Source organism: Rhinoderma darwinii, chromosome 4, assembly GCF_050947455.1.
Source record: "Rhinoderma darwinii isolate aRhiDar2 chromosome 4, aRhiDar2.hap1, whole genome shotgun sequence".
Taxonomy (NCBI): domain Eukaryota; kingdom Metazoa; phylum Chordata; class Amphibia; order Anura; family Rhinodermatidae; genus Rhinoderma; species Rhinoderma darwinii.
Window position 1 is genome coordinate 10,421,535 of NC_134690.1, and position 18,176 is coordinate 10,439,710.

Consider the following 18,176-nt stretch of genomic DNA (forward strand, 5'->3'; position numbering starts at 1 on the left):
CCTATATACAAGAGTATAACTACTATAATACTGCCCCTATATACAAGATTATAACTACTATAATACTGCCCTTACATACAAGAATATAACTACTATAATACTGCTTCTATATACAAGGATATAACTACTATAATACTGCTCCCTATATACAAGAATATAACTACTATAATACTGCTCCTATATACAAGAATATAACTACTATAATACTGTCCCCTATATACAAGAATATAACGACTATAATACTTCTTCTATATTCAAGGATATAACTACTATAATACTGCTCCCTATATAAAAGTATATAACTACTATAATACTGCCCCCTATATACAAGAATAAAACTACTATAATACTGCCCGTATATACAAGAATACAACTACTATAATACTGTCCCCTATATACAAGAATATAACTACTATAATGCTGCCCATATATACAAGAATATAACTACTATAATACCGCCCCTATATACAAGAATATAACTACTATGATACTGCTCCCTATATACAAGAATAAAACTACTATAATACTGCCCCCTATATACAAGAATATAACTACTATAATACTGCTCCTATATACAAGAATATAACTACTATAATACCGCCCCTATATACAAGAGTATAACTACTATAATACTGCCCCTATATACAAGATTTTAACAACTATAATACTGCCCTTACATACAAGAATATAACTACTATAATACTGCTTCTATATACAAGGATATAACTACTATAATACTGCTCCCTATATACAAGAATATAACTACTATAATTTTGCTCCTATATACAAGAATATAACTACTATAATACTGTCCCCTATATACAAGAATATAACGACTATAATACTGCTTCTATATTCAAGGATATAACTACTATAATACTGCTCCCTATATAAAAGTATATAACTACTATAATACTGCCCCCTATATACAAGAATAAAACTACTATAATACTAACCGTATATACAAGAATACAACTACTATAATACTGTCCCCTATATACAAGAATATAACTACTATAATACAGCCCCCTATATACAGGAATATAACTACTATAATACTGCCCCCTATATACAAGAATATAACTACTATAATACGGTCCCTATATACAAGACTATAACTACTATAATACTGCTCCTATATACAAGAATATCACTGCTATAATACTGTCCCCTATATACAAGAATATAACTACTATAATACTGCCCCCTATATACAAGAATATAACTACTATAATGATCTTTTTTATTTGAAAACTTGCAACAAAATATTACAATGTATTTACAAGACAGTCATGACAAATATAGAACAAAACTTGTCTCTTAATAACATCACAAATATTAAACAAAGCATGATATATTAATATTCCTCCAGTATAAATTCAAATTATTTTCCATATCTTTCCTATACACAGTCTTAAGACTTTCCAAGATATTATGCCTGACAGTATTACAGGAGAGTTCTTCTTTATTGATGACCAGGCTGCATCGCGCACACCACAGATGATACAGGGTCACCACATTTATGACATATAATGAACTTCTATCATATACACTAAGTTCAGGCTGGAAGTCTCCATACAGTAGCTGAGAGTATGGCTGTCCCACTAGATGTGGTAACTGCAGGGACAGGGACACAGCTTCCCATAATTGTATACTGAAAGGACACTCTAGCAGTAGATGTTCCATGGTCTCTAGTATCTGGGGACACTCTTCTCTAGGACAGAATCTGTCCAACATGAATCTACACTTAAGGTTGACTCTAACATACATTTTGCCATGGAATCCTAACCATGCCACGTCCCTCATGTGCGGAGGAACTCTAGAGTCATCCAGGATTTTTGCAGCCTGTCTTATATCAAGGCTCGGGGCTTCCCTCAATTGTATATGGACAGTGAACTGACATCTAAGGAGCTTCTTGTACAACTCCTTCCTATGGAGTAACTTGACATCATCATATAAGATCTTCCATTTAATGATCTTCCTGATTATATTGACTCCATACCAAGACACGTTATTCTTAATGCGCCCTGAGATCCTCTTTATGGGGTCACCTATTGACCACACAGACACAAACTGCTGGATCTGACTTTTAAACAAACTGCCCCATGGCTTCACCTCAGCATTCTTACAAAATAAAAAATTCTTCATCAGAAACATAAGACTAAAGAAGAGCTCCGGGCAGGGCATGGAGAGACCACCTTCCTTATGAGGGAGATAGACAATGTTCCTCCTGACTACATTGACCCTGTTACCCCACAAGAAGCGGAAGAAAACGTTTGTCAGTCTGGGAAGTAAAGTATCCGGTACTGGAAACACCACACTGATATATAGGAAGAGCGGGAGGAGGAAGCTCTTCAACAGGCGGACCTTCTCCTGATACGTCAGCCGCCAGTGCTTCCAGCTCAGCACCTTCTGCTCACACAGCGCTAACTTCTCCTCCCAGTTCACCTTCCCTTCATCCACAGCTCCAAACACAACCCCCAAAATCTTTATCTTCTCCTGAACTGTTCTGAAGGGCACCGAGAAGACATCGCTGTCACTTCCCAACCACAAGGCCTCGCTCTTCTCCATATTCACAGCAGAATTAGACACCTGGGAAAACCTGGCTATCTCTTGCTGTAGAGCTGCACAGTCACCAGCAGAAGACAACATGACCGTCACGTCATCCGCATAGGCGCAGAACTTTATCTCCTCTACTTTATTCTGCAAATGACATTTCAACCCCATAAACTTTTTATTGTCCTGCAATTTCCTTAAAAATGGATCCAGACTAAACACATATAATAATGGGCTGAGAGGGCAGCCTTGCCGCACACCCGACTTTATACTGAAGGCGTCTGCCAAGTGACCATTAATCAGAGGCCGGCTAACTGCCTCCTTATACAGAACCTGCAGCCATTGTACAAACTGCGCAGGAAGGCCGTACTCCAACAACACCTGATACAGGTAGTCATGATGGACTCTATCAAAGGCCTTACTCTGGTCTAAGCCTACTATATATGTCCCCACCTCATGCTGCTTAATATAAGTCATGGATTCTCTCATCAGCAGCAAGGAGTCCTCTATAGTCCGGCCTTTCACACCACACGTCTGATTAGGGATGATGAGATCATCCGCCACCTCACTCAGCCTGTAATACAAGATCTTGGCCAGGATTTTATAATCCGTGTTCAGCAGGGACAATGGACGCCAATTTTTTAAATCTTTCTGATTTCCCTTCTTTGCTAGGAGAACTAGAACAGATTTATACTGCGATTGTAAAAGTTTCCCAGCAGAGAGGCAATCATTATATACCTGCACCAGGTCAGGGGCCAATAAATCCCTGAACTCCTTATAAAACTCGCTGGTCAGGCCGTCCAGACCAGGACTCTTCTTGGTTTTTAAGGAGTCGATGCTCCTCTTTACCTCCTCCTCAGATATAGGGTCAGCCATGCCATCTGCCTGCGCTGGATCTAATTTTGGCAGGGTCACACTCTTCAGATAGGCCTTTATGTCGCCATCTCTAATCTGACTCCCTTCAAACAGTTTTCCATAATAATTTCCAATGATTTTATGAAGTTTTTTCTGTTCTGATTGCTCCATCCCGTTCTCATCTAATAGACTCACCAGACGTTTCTTACTAACCCGGTTCTTACAGGCAATAAAGGGATCTGGGGTATGAACCCCCCAACTATCAAACTGGCCTTCTGCCTTCAGGGACTTGAGGCGATCATACTGCAGCTGTCTCATCTTCTGCTTTATCTGGCGGACGCTGTCGCCGTCTACCTGCTCTCCACTATTCATCTTACTATATAGACGGCTCAGTAGCAGTCTCAGGGCAGAATACCTCATATACTCCATATTACTCCGTCTCTTTGCAGCTCTTATAATAAACTGCTTGATGTCTCTTTTCATGTCCTCCCACCACTCCGCTGTATCATCGCACATACACTGGGTAGTTCTCCGGTCGTTATAAAATGTGATAAAGGACTCTTTAAACTGTGGATCCTGGAGCGCAGAGCTATTTACCTTCCAGTAGCCCTTACCATAGACCACAGCATCGTCCAGATCCAGCGTTACACTCACCATACAATGGTCGGAGAACTCTATAGGACTTATCCTATACTGAGAACACTTCAATTCTTTCTTAATGTACACACGGTCTATTCTGCTTGCATGACCTCCCTTATGATAAGTGTAGGCTTTACGACTACAATGTAGACCATAGGGGTCCACTAAATGAGCCTGCTGGACTAGACTATTGAGAAAATTTTCATCATATCTCAATCTTTTGTAACTACTGGAACGATCCACATTACTGGAGACACTATTGAAGTCACCACTCAAAATAAAGACCTTAGAAGTAAAACAATAGGGCTTAATATTTTGGAATAATTCCCTCCTCTCTTTCCTGGTTTGCTGGGCATAGATATTAATGACTCTATAATGTACAGTGTCCAGGGTAAAGTCCAGCATCAGGCAGCGGCCGGAGCAGAGCTCCAGGACTTTCTCCACTTGTACATCCATATTATTAAATAGAATTCCTACGCCATCATTTCGTTCCAGTCCAAAGGACCAGAATGATGGTCCGTGTCTCCAGTCTCTCTTGGCTGCGTACACCTGAGCATTGCTCTTCAGATAAGTCTCTTGTATAAAGATGATGTCAGATTTGTCGTCAGACAGACGCTGGAATATCGCCTGCCGCCTGCTCCTATTCTTCACACTGTTCACATTGATGGAGGTGATTTTCAGCATCATCCTGGTTACAGATCTTTCCTACTTTTTTTCCTTCTTCCTCTGCTATGTCCCGTTACACCCCATCTTTTGGTGGACATTGGGGGGTCAGAGTCTTCATCCTGAGGTTCGTCGTCTGGGTTGCGTGAGGAGACTTGCTCCATCTCTGCTTCTTCTTCCTGGTCATCTTCTCCCAGCGCACAGTAACGTCCCCCCGTTATCGCCAGCACTGGAGACTCCGGTGATTTCTTTGCAGCAGTGATTTTTTTCCTCGAAGAATCATCTGTTTTACTTCTCCTTTTAACCGTCTGAAATCCCTCCTCATCCATACTAGTCGCTGCGGCTGGATCAGCTGGTTCTTTACTGGTCGCTGCGACTAGATCAGCTGGTTTTTTACTGGTCGCTGCGGCTGGATCAGCTGGTTCCTTACTGGTCGCTGCAGCTGGATCAGCTGGTTCCTTAATGGTGTTGGGCAGATTTTTAGATGTTTTGGTGACAGAGTGACTGGATATTTTACTTTTAGCATGACCTCTATTTTCAGTGGCTGGTGACACTTCTGCAGCATCCACAGATGGGACATTCGTCCCTGGAGCAGGGTCTCTGGTACTTCGGCTTACATCATCGCTGGGGCTTCCAGGTTCTGGGGTTGTATCTACACATATGGAGACATCCTCCTGCTCTTCCTCCATGGCTTCTTTAAAGGTCTCCTCTTTATTATGTTCTGCATGTGGACACTCCCGGAATGTATGTCCAGGTCCTAAGCACAGGTTACAGATGACAGGTCCTGTACACTCGTCCTTCACATGCCCAAACTGACCACATAGTGAGCACTTAATACGGGAACAGTTGAACGCCAGGTGTCTGCCCCCACATCTATGGCACCGTCGCGGTTGACCAGGGTAGTAACATATGCCTCTCTCCGAGCCCAGGTAGAAGGAGTGCGGCAGATGTCTGGTCACTCCATTCTCCTGAACCAGCTGGATCTTGACAGAATATCCTCCATTCCAGATCTCCTCCTCATCATAGATCTTTGTTGGCAGTCTCTTCACCTCACAATATCTGCTCAACCAGTGCTGCAAATCTGCCAGAGCCACCACCTCAGACTGGAACAGGACGGTGGCGGTGACTACCTGGGGTTTAGTCAGCTGGATGACATGTAGATGCTCCCACATCGCGTGCTCCTTTGTATCGTTATAAATACTCCAGAACAAGTCTAGACTATATTGCAGCTTGAAACTGATGTCATAATTCCTGCTGGAGGGAACGTGGATCAGAGCGAACACCTCAGAAGCTTTAAACTTCATAAACTCCTTCAACAAAACTTTCCCAATGTAGAGTCTGGAAGGGATGTTTTCCTCTGGTCCTGAGTACCTGATTCTGACCGCGTTCCTCCTCTGAGGTGTGGGGTTAGTCGGTCTTGTGACGCTGGAGAACAGTCTCCTGTACTGAGGTCTGTCAGCAGGTGGGTCAGGACTGGACCTCTCCTCAGCTGATTGTACTGCAGATCCTCCTGTGTCTGCTCCTGATCGCTGTGTAACCTGCACTCCATTCACTGACACTGCGGACGGCTGAACCTCCAGCACAGGGTCTGCAATGTCCGCCTCAGCCTGTGCCGCTGGTTCATCAGATATCAGACTGTCAATCACCGCGGTGAGCGAGGTCTCACTTATAATGTCAGGACATGAGGCACTTTCTTGCTCACTCCCAGGAGTGCCACTCGCATTTACTTCATCAGTACTGCACATAGAGTCTACTGCAGTTAACCCCTCGTCAGCTGGCACACATTTCTCTGCAGCTTTAGCAGCATTTTTGTTCACTGATTGCACAGACCCCACACATGATGAGAGATGTGATCCTCCAGCCACTGCACACTCATATCTTCCAGGGTTTCCCTGCTCCACAATATTATACACAGTCTTATAGTCAGTGTCTTTTTTTGCAATGATATTTTTTCTCTTCACAGTTTGGGCTCTAGTCTCCCTTTTATTCTCCATTGCCCGGTTCTTTATTTTGGGCACTGTGCATGAGTCTTTCTGCAATCTCTCCTTCAATATCACCAGCTCACGTGTACAAACATCAAGACACTCACATTTCATCAGCTTTGCCTTTGGATCAGTCTCTTGGTTAATTTCAGTTCTCAATTTGCGAACTTGCATTTCCATTTTAAAGATATTTTTCTTTGTCATTTTTGTGCACAATTCACCAACATCATGAGATTCAGTTGACTCACCAGCCACCATTTCCAGATCTTCACCTCCACCATCTCCATGCTGCAGGTCAAACTCCAGACTCTGGGCTTTCCCAGGATCATCAGCCCAGGACCCCTCCCCTCCACCTGGGTCAGAAGCCATGCATAGTCCTAACAGGGAGCTCACAAGCACACGTCTATCCTCTCCTATGGACAAGAATAGAACTACTATAATACTGCTCCCTATATACAAGAATATAACTACTATAATACTGCCCCCTATATACAAGAATATAACTACTATAATACTGCCCCTATATACAAGAATATAACCACTATAAGGCTGGGTTCACACGACCTATTTTCAGGCGTAAACGAGGTGTATTATGCCTTGATTTACGCCTGAAAATATGGCTACAATACGTCGGCAAACATCTGCCCATTCATTTGAATGGGTTTGCCGACGAACTGTCCCGACGACCTGTCATTTACGTGTCGTCGTTTGACAGTTTTCAAACGACGACGCGTAAAATGACTGCCTCGTCAAAGAGGTGCAGGACACTTCTTTGAAACGTAATTTGAGCCGTTTTTCATTGAAGTCAATGAAGACCAGCTCAAGATTACGGGCGTCAAAGACAGTTCTCGTGTGCACATACCCTCATACTGCTCCTATCTACAAGAATATAACTACTATAATACTGCCCCTATATACAAGAATATAACTACTATAATACTGCTCCCTATATACAAGAATATAACTACTATAATACTGCCTCTATGTACAAGACTATAACTACTATAATACTGCCCCCTATATACAAGAATATAACTACTATAATACTGCTCCTATATACAAGAATATAACTACTATAATACTGTCCCCTATATACAAGAATAAAACTACTATAATACTGCTCCTATATACAAGAATATAACTACTATAATACTGTCCCCTATATACAAGAATAAAACTACTATAATACTGCTCCTATATACAGAAATATATTTATATTTTAATATATTGTAGCTTGTAGAAAAAGACCGGCACTCTGTTTAATCTTTATGGAGAGGCAGGAAGTAGGCTTCCAATCCTGAACTTTATATAATATGAAACTCTGCACACTATGTAGTTCAATATGATTTTAATTTGACCATCAGGTTTACAGCTTATAAAGGCAAATTAGATATTTGGTGAAACTTTTACGGTCAACAGACCTTTATCAGACCATCTTATACCCTGGAGCTAAGTGTTTGAATGAATCAATGAGCGTGAGGGAGAAAATGGCGACATTTAGCTCTAGGCTGTCTAATGGGCTGATGAAGGTCTGATGAAGGTCTGTTAGCCAAAAACATTTGACCAAATATCTGATTTGCCTTTATGAGCGATATATCTAATTCTCAAACAAATATCAAGTATATTGAACTACAGAGTGTGCACAGTTTCTAAGTAATGACAATACATATATTTTCTATCAGAACTGCATAAAATGAGAATAAATAACAATTGACTGCGTTTTTATTTTTTTCAGGTCTCCCCGGACTTCCAGGTCCGAGAGGATATAAAGGCGATATGGGTGTAAAGGGACCTATAGGTTTTCAGGGAGAAAATGGTGATAAAGGTGAAACAGGTGCTCCAGGCCCTCAAGGATCAAGGGGACTTATTGGTGAAACCGGACCTATTGGAGAAAAGGGCTCTATTGGAATTAAAGGAAGCTCAGGAATTAAAGGTGATAAGGGCAGTATGGGCCCACCAGGTCCAAAAGGTCAGAAAGGAACAAAAGGTGATGTGAGTCCTCCTGGACCAATTGGCCCTCCGGGTGACATAGGACCACAAGGCTTTCCAGGAATTCCAGGATCTATAGGATTACCTGGGTCTCGTGGAAAAGAAGGACCAATAGGATTGAAAGGAGAGGACGGTTTGCCAGGTCTTCCTGGTTTGCCTGGACCACCTGGACCAAAAGGAAACTCTGCCATATCAAAATGAATGTATGTCCATGCTAAATATCACTGAAGAACCCCCCCCCCCCCCCCCAATGAACATAGAATGACCCATACATCGTGTAGAATATCTACATGATGTAGATCTCCAGACATTGGACTCTAATTTTTTCGAGGAGATAAAAGATTGGCTGGAACATAATCATTTTTTTCCAACATATTTCTGGCAAATCATATAAAATGTAAAAATCTTTTTGTAAGGTGCGTTCGTTATCCTCGTTCATGATGAACATAATCTCTATTGAGTGCCGTTGACTGTTCTTACCTGATCCTGAGTATTGCCGTCCAGCCACACATCCTTCAAGGATATCTCCAGGGTTTTTTTTTTAATTTTGACATAAAAAATTGAGTATCTCGGTATTGTGATTTACCTATTTTGTACTGTTTTTGAGTCACATCCAGAGCTGCTTACAAGATTCTGCTGGTTACCTTTGAAAACAGAAATAGTTGTTACCAGAACCAGCTTTCTCATGTGTATTGCCAACTTTAGACTGTTGCAGTGGGATAGAGTTTCCAGCTTTCTGTTCCCAATTTGGAAAGATCTATAGAACTATAGCTTCTGATTGATCTGGCCACACTTCTTTATGTGATACCTGGGCAAGGCGTTATGGAACATGTTGTTACCAGAGCTACTTCCAGGGAATAGAGTTTTTTTCAATCAAGATGGCAGATAGAAGCCTCTCTGCTAAAAAGCATGTAAGAGGGGGCTTTAGAGATAGAAGACCACTATTATAATGTGGTATTGTAAGTTTTTCTTTAAATGCATCTGCTATCTGATTATCCACAATGCACTGCTCTCTGATAACAGAAAACCAGCAGAATTTAACATTTTGCTTTGGATGTGACTGGAGAAGAAAACACAATGTAACTCTTAGGGCTTATTCACACGAACGTGAGGAAACCCGGATGTGAAAAACGGTCACCCGTATGACATTCCCGCAGAAATTAGCAGAACATTACTACATGTTCCATTATATCCGGTCCTAACATTAAAACATACTATTAATTCATCCCCAAATGTATTGATCTAAATATAGGAAATACAATATAATCTTTACATTTATTATTTTCAATATTGACAAATTAAAGGAATGCTACAGGCAAAACTGATAAGCTGAGCGGTGGAGCATGACACATAGATTACAGAACACCAAAGAGAGAATTTGTGCTATGCCTAACCCCCTTTAGGCCCTGCACTAGGCATAAAACATTATATCAGTTTTGCCTGGAGTGCTCCTTTAAGATTTTCACCCTAGGACTTCATTGAAATCTTGCCTGCATTTTTATTTAATCTAGAGGGTTTTCAGGTGGGCATCATTAGAAATTCTCAATATGATAAGTATGTCTGCACTTGCTGGCTAAGTGCTTTCAAATTGGGTTCTTTGTAATAGATTGAAGGTCATCTGTATTGTAGAAGCTCTGAAAATGGAGTACCTGGTTTGCACTTTTGGTTCATCATGAAAATTCTGTACATTTTGAATACATCAAAGAAAAGTCAGATGTGATACCAGAGAAGGGGAAAGACAAGTATAATATCAATGAAAAGACAAGTATAATATCAGAGAAAAGACAATTATGATACCAGAGAAAAGTAAGGCTATAGTGCCAGAGGAAAAGACAAGTATGATACCGGAGAAAAGACAAGTATAATATCAGAGGAAAGACAAGTATAATATCAGAGAAAAGACAATTATGATACCAGAGAAAAGTAAGGCTATAGTGCCAAAGGAAAAGACAAGTATGATACCGGAGGAAAGACAAGTATAATATCACTGAAAAGACAAGTATAATATCAGAGAAAAGACAATTATGATACCAAAGAAAAGTAAGGCTATAGTGCCAGAGAAAAGACAAGTATGGTACCGGAGAAAAGACAAGTATAATATCAGAGGAAAGACAAGTATAATATCAGAGGAAAGACAAGTATAATATCAGAGAAAAGACAAGTATGATACCGGAGAAAAGACAAGTATAATACCGGAGGAAAGACAAGTATAATATCAGAGGAAAGACAAGTATAATATCAGAGGAAAGACAAGTATAATATCAGAGGAAAGACAACTATAATACAAGAGAAAAGACAAGTATGATATAAGAGAAAATACAAGTATAATATCAGAGGAAAGACAAGTATAGTATCAGAGAAAAGACAAGTATAATATCAGAGGAAAGAGAATTATAATATCAGAGGAAAGACAAGTATGATACCAGAGAGAAAACAAGACTGGTACCAGAGAAAAGAGAAGTATGGTATAGAGGAAGGGATTAATAGCACAATTTCTATTTTTGCAGATGACACCAAGCTATGTAGTAATGTTCAATCTATGGAAGATGTTTGTAAATTACAAGGTGATTTGGACACACTAATTGTTTGGGCATCCACTTGGCAAATGAGGTGTAATGTAGCTAAATGTAAAGTTATGCATCTGGGCACCAAGAATCTGCAGGCATCATATGTCCTAGGGGGAGCTACACTGGGGGAGTCACTTGTTGAGAAGGATCTGGGTGTACTTGTAGATCATAAACTAAATAACAGCACAATGTCAATCAGCTGCTTCAAAGGCCAGCAAGATATTGTCATGTATTAAAAGAGGCATGGACTCACGAGACAGGGATATAATATTACCACATTACAAAGCATTAGTGAGGCCTCATCTAGAATATGCAGTTCAGTTCTGGGCTCAAGTTCTTAGAAAGGATAAAAAATACAAAGAAGAGCTACGAAGCTAATAAGTGGCATGGAGGATATTAATTATGAGGAAAGATTTAAATAATTAAACCTATTTAGCCTTGAAAAGAGACGACTAAGGGGGAACATGATTAACTTATATAAATATATGCATTGCACATACAAAAAATATGGTGAAATCCTGTTCTATGCAAAACCCCCTCAAAAAACAAGGGGGCGCCCCCTCCATCTGGAGAAAAAAAGGTTCATCCTGCAGAGGCGACAAGTCTTCTTTACTGTGAGAACTGTGAATCTATGGAATAGTCACCGCAGGAGCCGTCACAGCAGGAACAGGAGATGCTGCAAAAAAGGCAAAGATAATTTCCTAGAACGAAAAAATATCAGCTCCTATGTAAATGTGTCGAATTTTTTGTTTCATCTCTTCCCTTTTTCCCATCCCTTGCTTGAACTTGATGGACATGTGTCTTTTTTCGACCGTACTAACTATGTAATTATGGTACTAAAGGAAAGAAAAGTATAGTACCACAGAGAAAACAAGAATGGTACGAGAAGACAGACAAGTATGGTACTAGAGGACAGACAAGTATGGTACCAGAGAAAAGACAAGTATGGTACCAGACAAGAGACAATTATGGTACCATGGAAAATACAAGTATGATACAAGTATTGAATACAAAAGTCATTGAAAAGTCATTGAAGCATGGAATACAAAATAAAGTATAAAAAAAGAAATGGTACCAGAAAAGAGCCAAGTATGGTACCAGGGAGAATACCAGCATGGTGCCACAGTAAAGACATTTATGGTACCAGAAGAAAGACAAGTATGGTACCAGACTAAGGACAAGTTTGGTACCAGGAAAAAGACAAGTATGGTACCAGCGTAAAGACAAGTTTGGTACCAGAGGAAGGACAAGTATAGTACCAGAGGAAGGACAAGTATGGTATCAGAGGAGGGACAAGTATGATACCAGAGTAAAGACAAGTATCGTACCAAGAAAAAGACAAGTATGGTACCAGAGGAAAGACAAGTATAGTACCAGAGGAAGGACAAGTATGGTATCAGAGGAAGGACAAGTATGATACCAGAGTAAAGACAAGTATCATACCAAGAAAAAAACAAGTATGGTACCAGAGGAAGGACAAATATGGTACCAGAGGAAATACAAGTATAGTACTAGAGGAAGGACAAGTATGGTTTCAGAAGAAGGACAAGTATGATACCAGAGTAAAGACAAGTATCGTACCAAGAAAAAGAAAAAGACAAGTATGATACCAGAGTATGGTACCAGAGGAAGGACACATATGGTACCAGAGGAAATACAAGTATGATACCAGAGGAAGGACAAGTATGATACCAGAGGAAGGACAAGTATGGTATGAGAGTAAAGACAAGTATGGTACCAGAGGAAGGACAAGTATGATACCAGAGGAAGGAAAAGTATGGTACCAGAGAAAAGACGAGTATGATACCAGAGTAAAGACAAGTATAGTACCAGAGGAAGGACAAGTATGGTATCAGAGGAAGGACAAGTATGGTACCAGAGTAAAGACAAGTATAGTACCAGAGGAAGGACAAGTAGGGTACCAGAGGAAGGACAAGTATGGTATCAGAGGAAGGACAAGTATGGTACCAGAGGAAGGACAAGTATGGTATCAGAGGAAGGACAAGTATGGTACCAGAGGAAGGACAAGTATGGTACCAGAGGAAGGACAAATATGGTACCATAGGAAGGACAAGTATGATACCAGAGGAAGGACAAATATGGTACTAGAAGAAAGACCAGTATAGTACCAGAGGAAAGACAAGTATGGTACCAGAAGAAAGACAAGTATAGTACCAGAGGAAGGACAAGTATGATACCAGAGGAAGGACAAATATGGTACCAGAGGAAGGACAAGTATGGTACCATAGGAAGGACAAGTCTGATACCAGAGGAAGGACAAATATGGTACCAGAGTAAAGACAAGTATGGTACCAGAGGAAGGAAAAGTATGGTACCAGAGAAAAGACAAGTATGATACCAGAGTAAAGACAAGTATAGTACCAGAGGAAGGACAAGTATGGTATCAGAGGAAGGACAAGTATGGTATCAGAGGAAGGACAAGTATGGTACCAGAGTAAAGACAAGTATAGTACCAGAGGAAGGACAAGTAGGGTACCAGAGGAAGGACAAGTATGGTACCAGAGGAAGGACAAGTATGATACCAGAGGAAGGACAAATATGGTACCAGAGGAAGGACAAGTATGGTACCATAGGAAGGACAAGTCTGATACCAGAGGAAGGACAAATATGGTACCAGAGTAAAGACAAGTATGGTACCAGAGGAAGGAAAAGTATGGTACCAGAGAAAAGACAAGTATGATACCAGAGTAAAGACAAGTATGGTACCAGAGGAAGGACAAAAATGGTACCAGGAGAAAAAAATAATGGTACCAAAAGTAAGCAAAGTCTGAAACCAGATGAAAAGGTAGGAATTTCTACTAATAGAGAATTGGTTATGATTTCAGAAGCCGACATCAATGCAAATTATTGTGGAATTATCCCTGTTCTTGGTTGTGATAAGAAGTCCAAATCAGATAGAGATGGTCGAGATTCGAATGTAAGTGTATAAGAAGGGGGGATAGGAATTACACAGACCGGAAACATGTAGCAATTTTGATCTATACTTTCTACACATGGTCTTTATGTCCAGCCAAATGTATGAAATCTTTATGGTCTGCCTATGACATAGTTGATGCTTTCCACCGTATAATATGCATCACAAAACAATTCTGAAACTACTAGAGATACATCTTCATCTCCGCACACATACGCTGCATCTTCTCCTTGTATCATGTTGCTTTCTTGTTTTCTAAGATTATAATATATAAGGTTGGATTGATTATTTATCAAAATCTGCTTGCTGTATCAGTATTACATGGAGAGCATAGGATCAGTGTCTGGAAGATGACATGTAATGGCCAAAAAGTGGTAATACATGAAAATTGTCACCGAAAAATGTTGTAAAGCAAGGAGGTTTTCATTGTTAATCAAATCATTATGTGTCTCTATGTAAATGTGCAACTGGATTGCACTCACAATGTACTGGATGCTTCTGTGTTACTGTAGGTTACAATATGTTATCTACATGTTATCTGCAAGTTTATTCAAAGAAAAATAAAAGATGCTTAAAATACTAGGACTTGTGTTTATGGTTAAAGTGTAGGTGCACCCAGGGCCAGATCAAGGTTAGTGGAGGCACCTGGGCAAAAAAAATAAAAAATTTTGCTGTTCCCATCCCACCTGACTGCTTATATCAGCCACAAATAGGAGAGGTGGTCAAACATGCGGGTAACCCTCCACTGACGTCTATGGGAGTGTCACGAAGGGTCTGTGGACCCACTGGGCCATACCGCCTTGGCAGTAAGGCAGCTGGCCAACAGGGAGTAGGTGAAAGTCTATAGTTCGTATAGGTACCTGTGGCAGCTCGGACAGCAGCAGGGCAATCTCGACTTGGACTAGGCAGAAGGTAGACGTCAGGCGTGGTGAAGCAGGTCAGACGTGGATACAGCACGGCACAACTTTGGCACAACACAGTGCTCGACCAGGATGGTATGGAAATGCAAGGAACAGGAACGGGGACAGGTACAGGAACAGGTACAGGAACAGGTAACACACTAGGAAGCCATCACATAGACAAACTAGGGAACACAACAACGCTCAGGCATAGAACTAGGGGACTGGACTCCTCTTATAGTCCAGGGTACTCACAGGTCAAAGTTTATCAACAAGGTCCGATGCGCGTGCTGCTCCTTTAAGAGCAGGCACAAGCGTGCGTGTGCACTCTACGGGATCCGGCTGAGGTGAGTGGATGCGAGCGCTGGCATCTCCTATGGAGGAGGCTAGGGCCAGCGCTTGCCGACTCGTGGCTGCGGCTGTCAGGGAGGGAACGGAGCTGACAGCCAAGGACATTACAGTAACCCCCCTCTTACGCCCCCTCTTCTTGGGACCAGAGCGAGAGAGAAACTTCTTCAGAAGAGCAGGACATTGAGGTTCTCCTCTGGCTCCCAAGACCTTTCTTCAGAACCAAACCCCCGCCAATCCACCAAATAAAAGGTCTTTCCTCTCACTTTTTTGGTGTCCAGGATCTCCTGAACCTCAAAGGTGTCTGAAGGGCCGCTGGAGGCAACCACATGGCTCGTAGTCTTGGTGTAGCAGTTCAGGACCACCGGCTTCAGGAGGGAGACATGGAAGGAGTTGGGGATCTTGAGGGTAGGAGGCAGCCGAAGCTTATAGGCGACAGGGTAGGATCTCAAAGTGTCCGAGTTAACTGGGAGCAAATTTGCATGATGGCACCCTTAGTCGGATATTCCTGGAAGACAGCCAGACCCTCGTGAAAGGAGGAAACTGAGGAGGTTCTCTTCTCCTTGTGTCAGCCTTCCTTTTCATGCGGTCGACTGCCATTAGGATGGAGGATTGAGTCTGCTGCCAGATCTGCAGAAAGTCTCTAAACGTGGAGTCAGTCGCTGGTGCCTCGGAAGTATCGGGCACCAGGAGAGGAATTTGTGGGTGCTGGCCGTAAACAATGAAGACCGGTGTATTCCTTGTAGACTCGCTGGTGTGATTATTGTAGGAGAATTCTGCCCATGGGAGAAATTGTACCCAGTCAACATGTTGCTTGGAAATTAAGTGGCGTAGGTAGATCTCCAAGTTCTGATTAATCCTCTCAACCTGACCATTGGACTGAGGATGGTAGGCTGATGAAAAGTCCAACTTCACACCGAGGAGTCCGCAGAGGGCTCTCCAGAACTTTGAGGTCAACTGAACCCCCCGATCAGACACAATATGCTTCGGCAAGCCGTGCAGGCAAAAGATGTGTTGGATGAACAGCTTGGCCAACTGAGCAGCAGAAGGAAGACCAGTCAGAGGAACGAAGTGGGCCATCTTCGAAAATCGATCCACCACCACCCCGACAGCAGTGCATCCAGCAGAGAGAGACAGGTCCGTAATAAAGTCCATAGCTATATGCTGCCAGGGAGCATTGGGCACAGGCAGTGGCTGGAGCAGACAAGCAGGTCTGGAGTGAGCGGCCTTGTTGGCTGCACATACAGAACAGGAAGAAACTAAGTCCATAATGTCCTTGGGCAGCGTGGGCCACCAGAAATGACGAGCAATCAGATCCCGGGTCTTATGGACCCCCGCGTGACCTGCCAGTCTAGAGGAGAGTCCCCAGCGGAGGATTCTTCTACGATCAGCCAGGCGCACAAAAGTCCTCCCTTGAGGAATGTCCCCAACTTGCAGGGGATTGACAGAGATAATGCTAGACGGAACAATACTATTCTGTGGAGTTTCCAAGTTACCTTCCATCTCGAAAGACCTGGACAAGGCATCGGACCTCACATTCTTGTCGGCCGGGCGATAATGGAGCTCAAACTGGAACCTTGTAAAGAACAGTGACCACCTGGCCTGACGAGGGTTCAGCTGTTGGGCCGTCTGGAGGTAGGTCAGATTCTTGTGGTCTGTAAAAATCAGGATCGGATGAGCTGAGCCCTCTAATAGATGTCTCTATTCTTCCAGGGCCAATTTGATGGCCAGTAACTCCCGATCCCCAATTGAGTAGTTGTGTTCTGCGGAAGAGAAGAGCTTAGAGAAATATTCACATACCCTTGACTTGCCCTTGGGACCTCTCTGGAACAAGAGTGCACCAGCACCGACAGAGGATGCGTCCACCTCCAACTGCAGAGAGACATCCGGATGATGGAGGATAGAGGCTGACGTGAAGGCACTCTTCAGGCTATTGAATGCGGACTCTGCCTCAGAAGTCCACAACTTGGCGTTCATACCCTTCTTATTAAGGTTAGAGATGGGAGGAGTCAGTGAGGAGAAGTTTGGAATATACTGACTGTAAAAATTAGTGAATCCCAGAAAGTGCTGTATGGCCCTCAAGCCCTGAGGACGTGGCCATTCCAGAACAGACTTTACCTTCTCAGGATCCATCTCAAGACCTCGAATCGAGATGATGTAGCCCAGAAAGGGTAGAGCATCTCTGTCAAACACGCACTTCTCCAGCTTGGCGTACAGACGATTCTCCCTTAATCGTAGCAGAACTTGACGGACATGTCTCTGGTGCATTATAGGATCTGGAGAAAAAATCAAGATGTCATCAAGGTAGACTAATACACAAACATAGAGGAGGTCACGGAAAATGTCATTCACAAACTCCTGGAAGACCGTGGGAGCAATAAACAGGCCGAAGGGCATTACTAGATACTCATAGTGTCCATCACGGATGTTAAATGCAGTCTTCCATTCATCACCCTGGCGAATCCGGGCTAGGTTGTAGGTCTAGTTTAGAAAAAATCTTGGCACCACGTATACGATCAAATAGTTCAGAGATCAGTGGCAACGGATATTTATTCTTCACCGTGATCTGGTTGAGACCTCTGTAGTCAATACAAGGATGAAGAGAGCCATCTTTCTTTTTGACAAAGAAGAACCCAGCTCCTGCCGGGGAGGAAGACTTCCGCATGAAGCCCCTCTCCAAGTTCTCCTTCACATAGGCGGACATGGATATAATCTCTGGCAAGGAAAGAGGATATACCCTACC

The 18,176-nt window shown here is 42.3% G+C and overlaps 1 protein-coding gene across 1 annotated transcript in view; it reads left to right on the plus strand.

Annotated features, from left to right (window-relative positions):
- The window catches only part of SCARA3 (scavenger receptor class A member 3), a 134,369-nt gene extending 119,617 nt beyond the window's left edge, over positions 1-14,752 (plus strand). The window contains exon 6 of the mRNA XM_075860819.1: positions 8,431-14,752. Coding sequence (XP_075716934.1) covers positions 8,431-8,885 — 455 coding nt within the window. The 3' untranslated portion in view covers positions 8,886-14,752. The remainder of the gene's footprint in view (positions 1-8,430) is intronic.
- Positions 14,753-18,176: the final 3,424 nt, after the last annotated feature.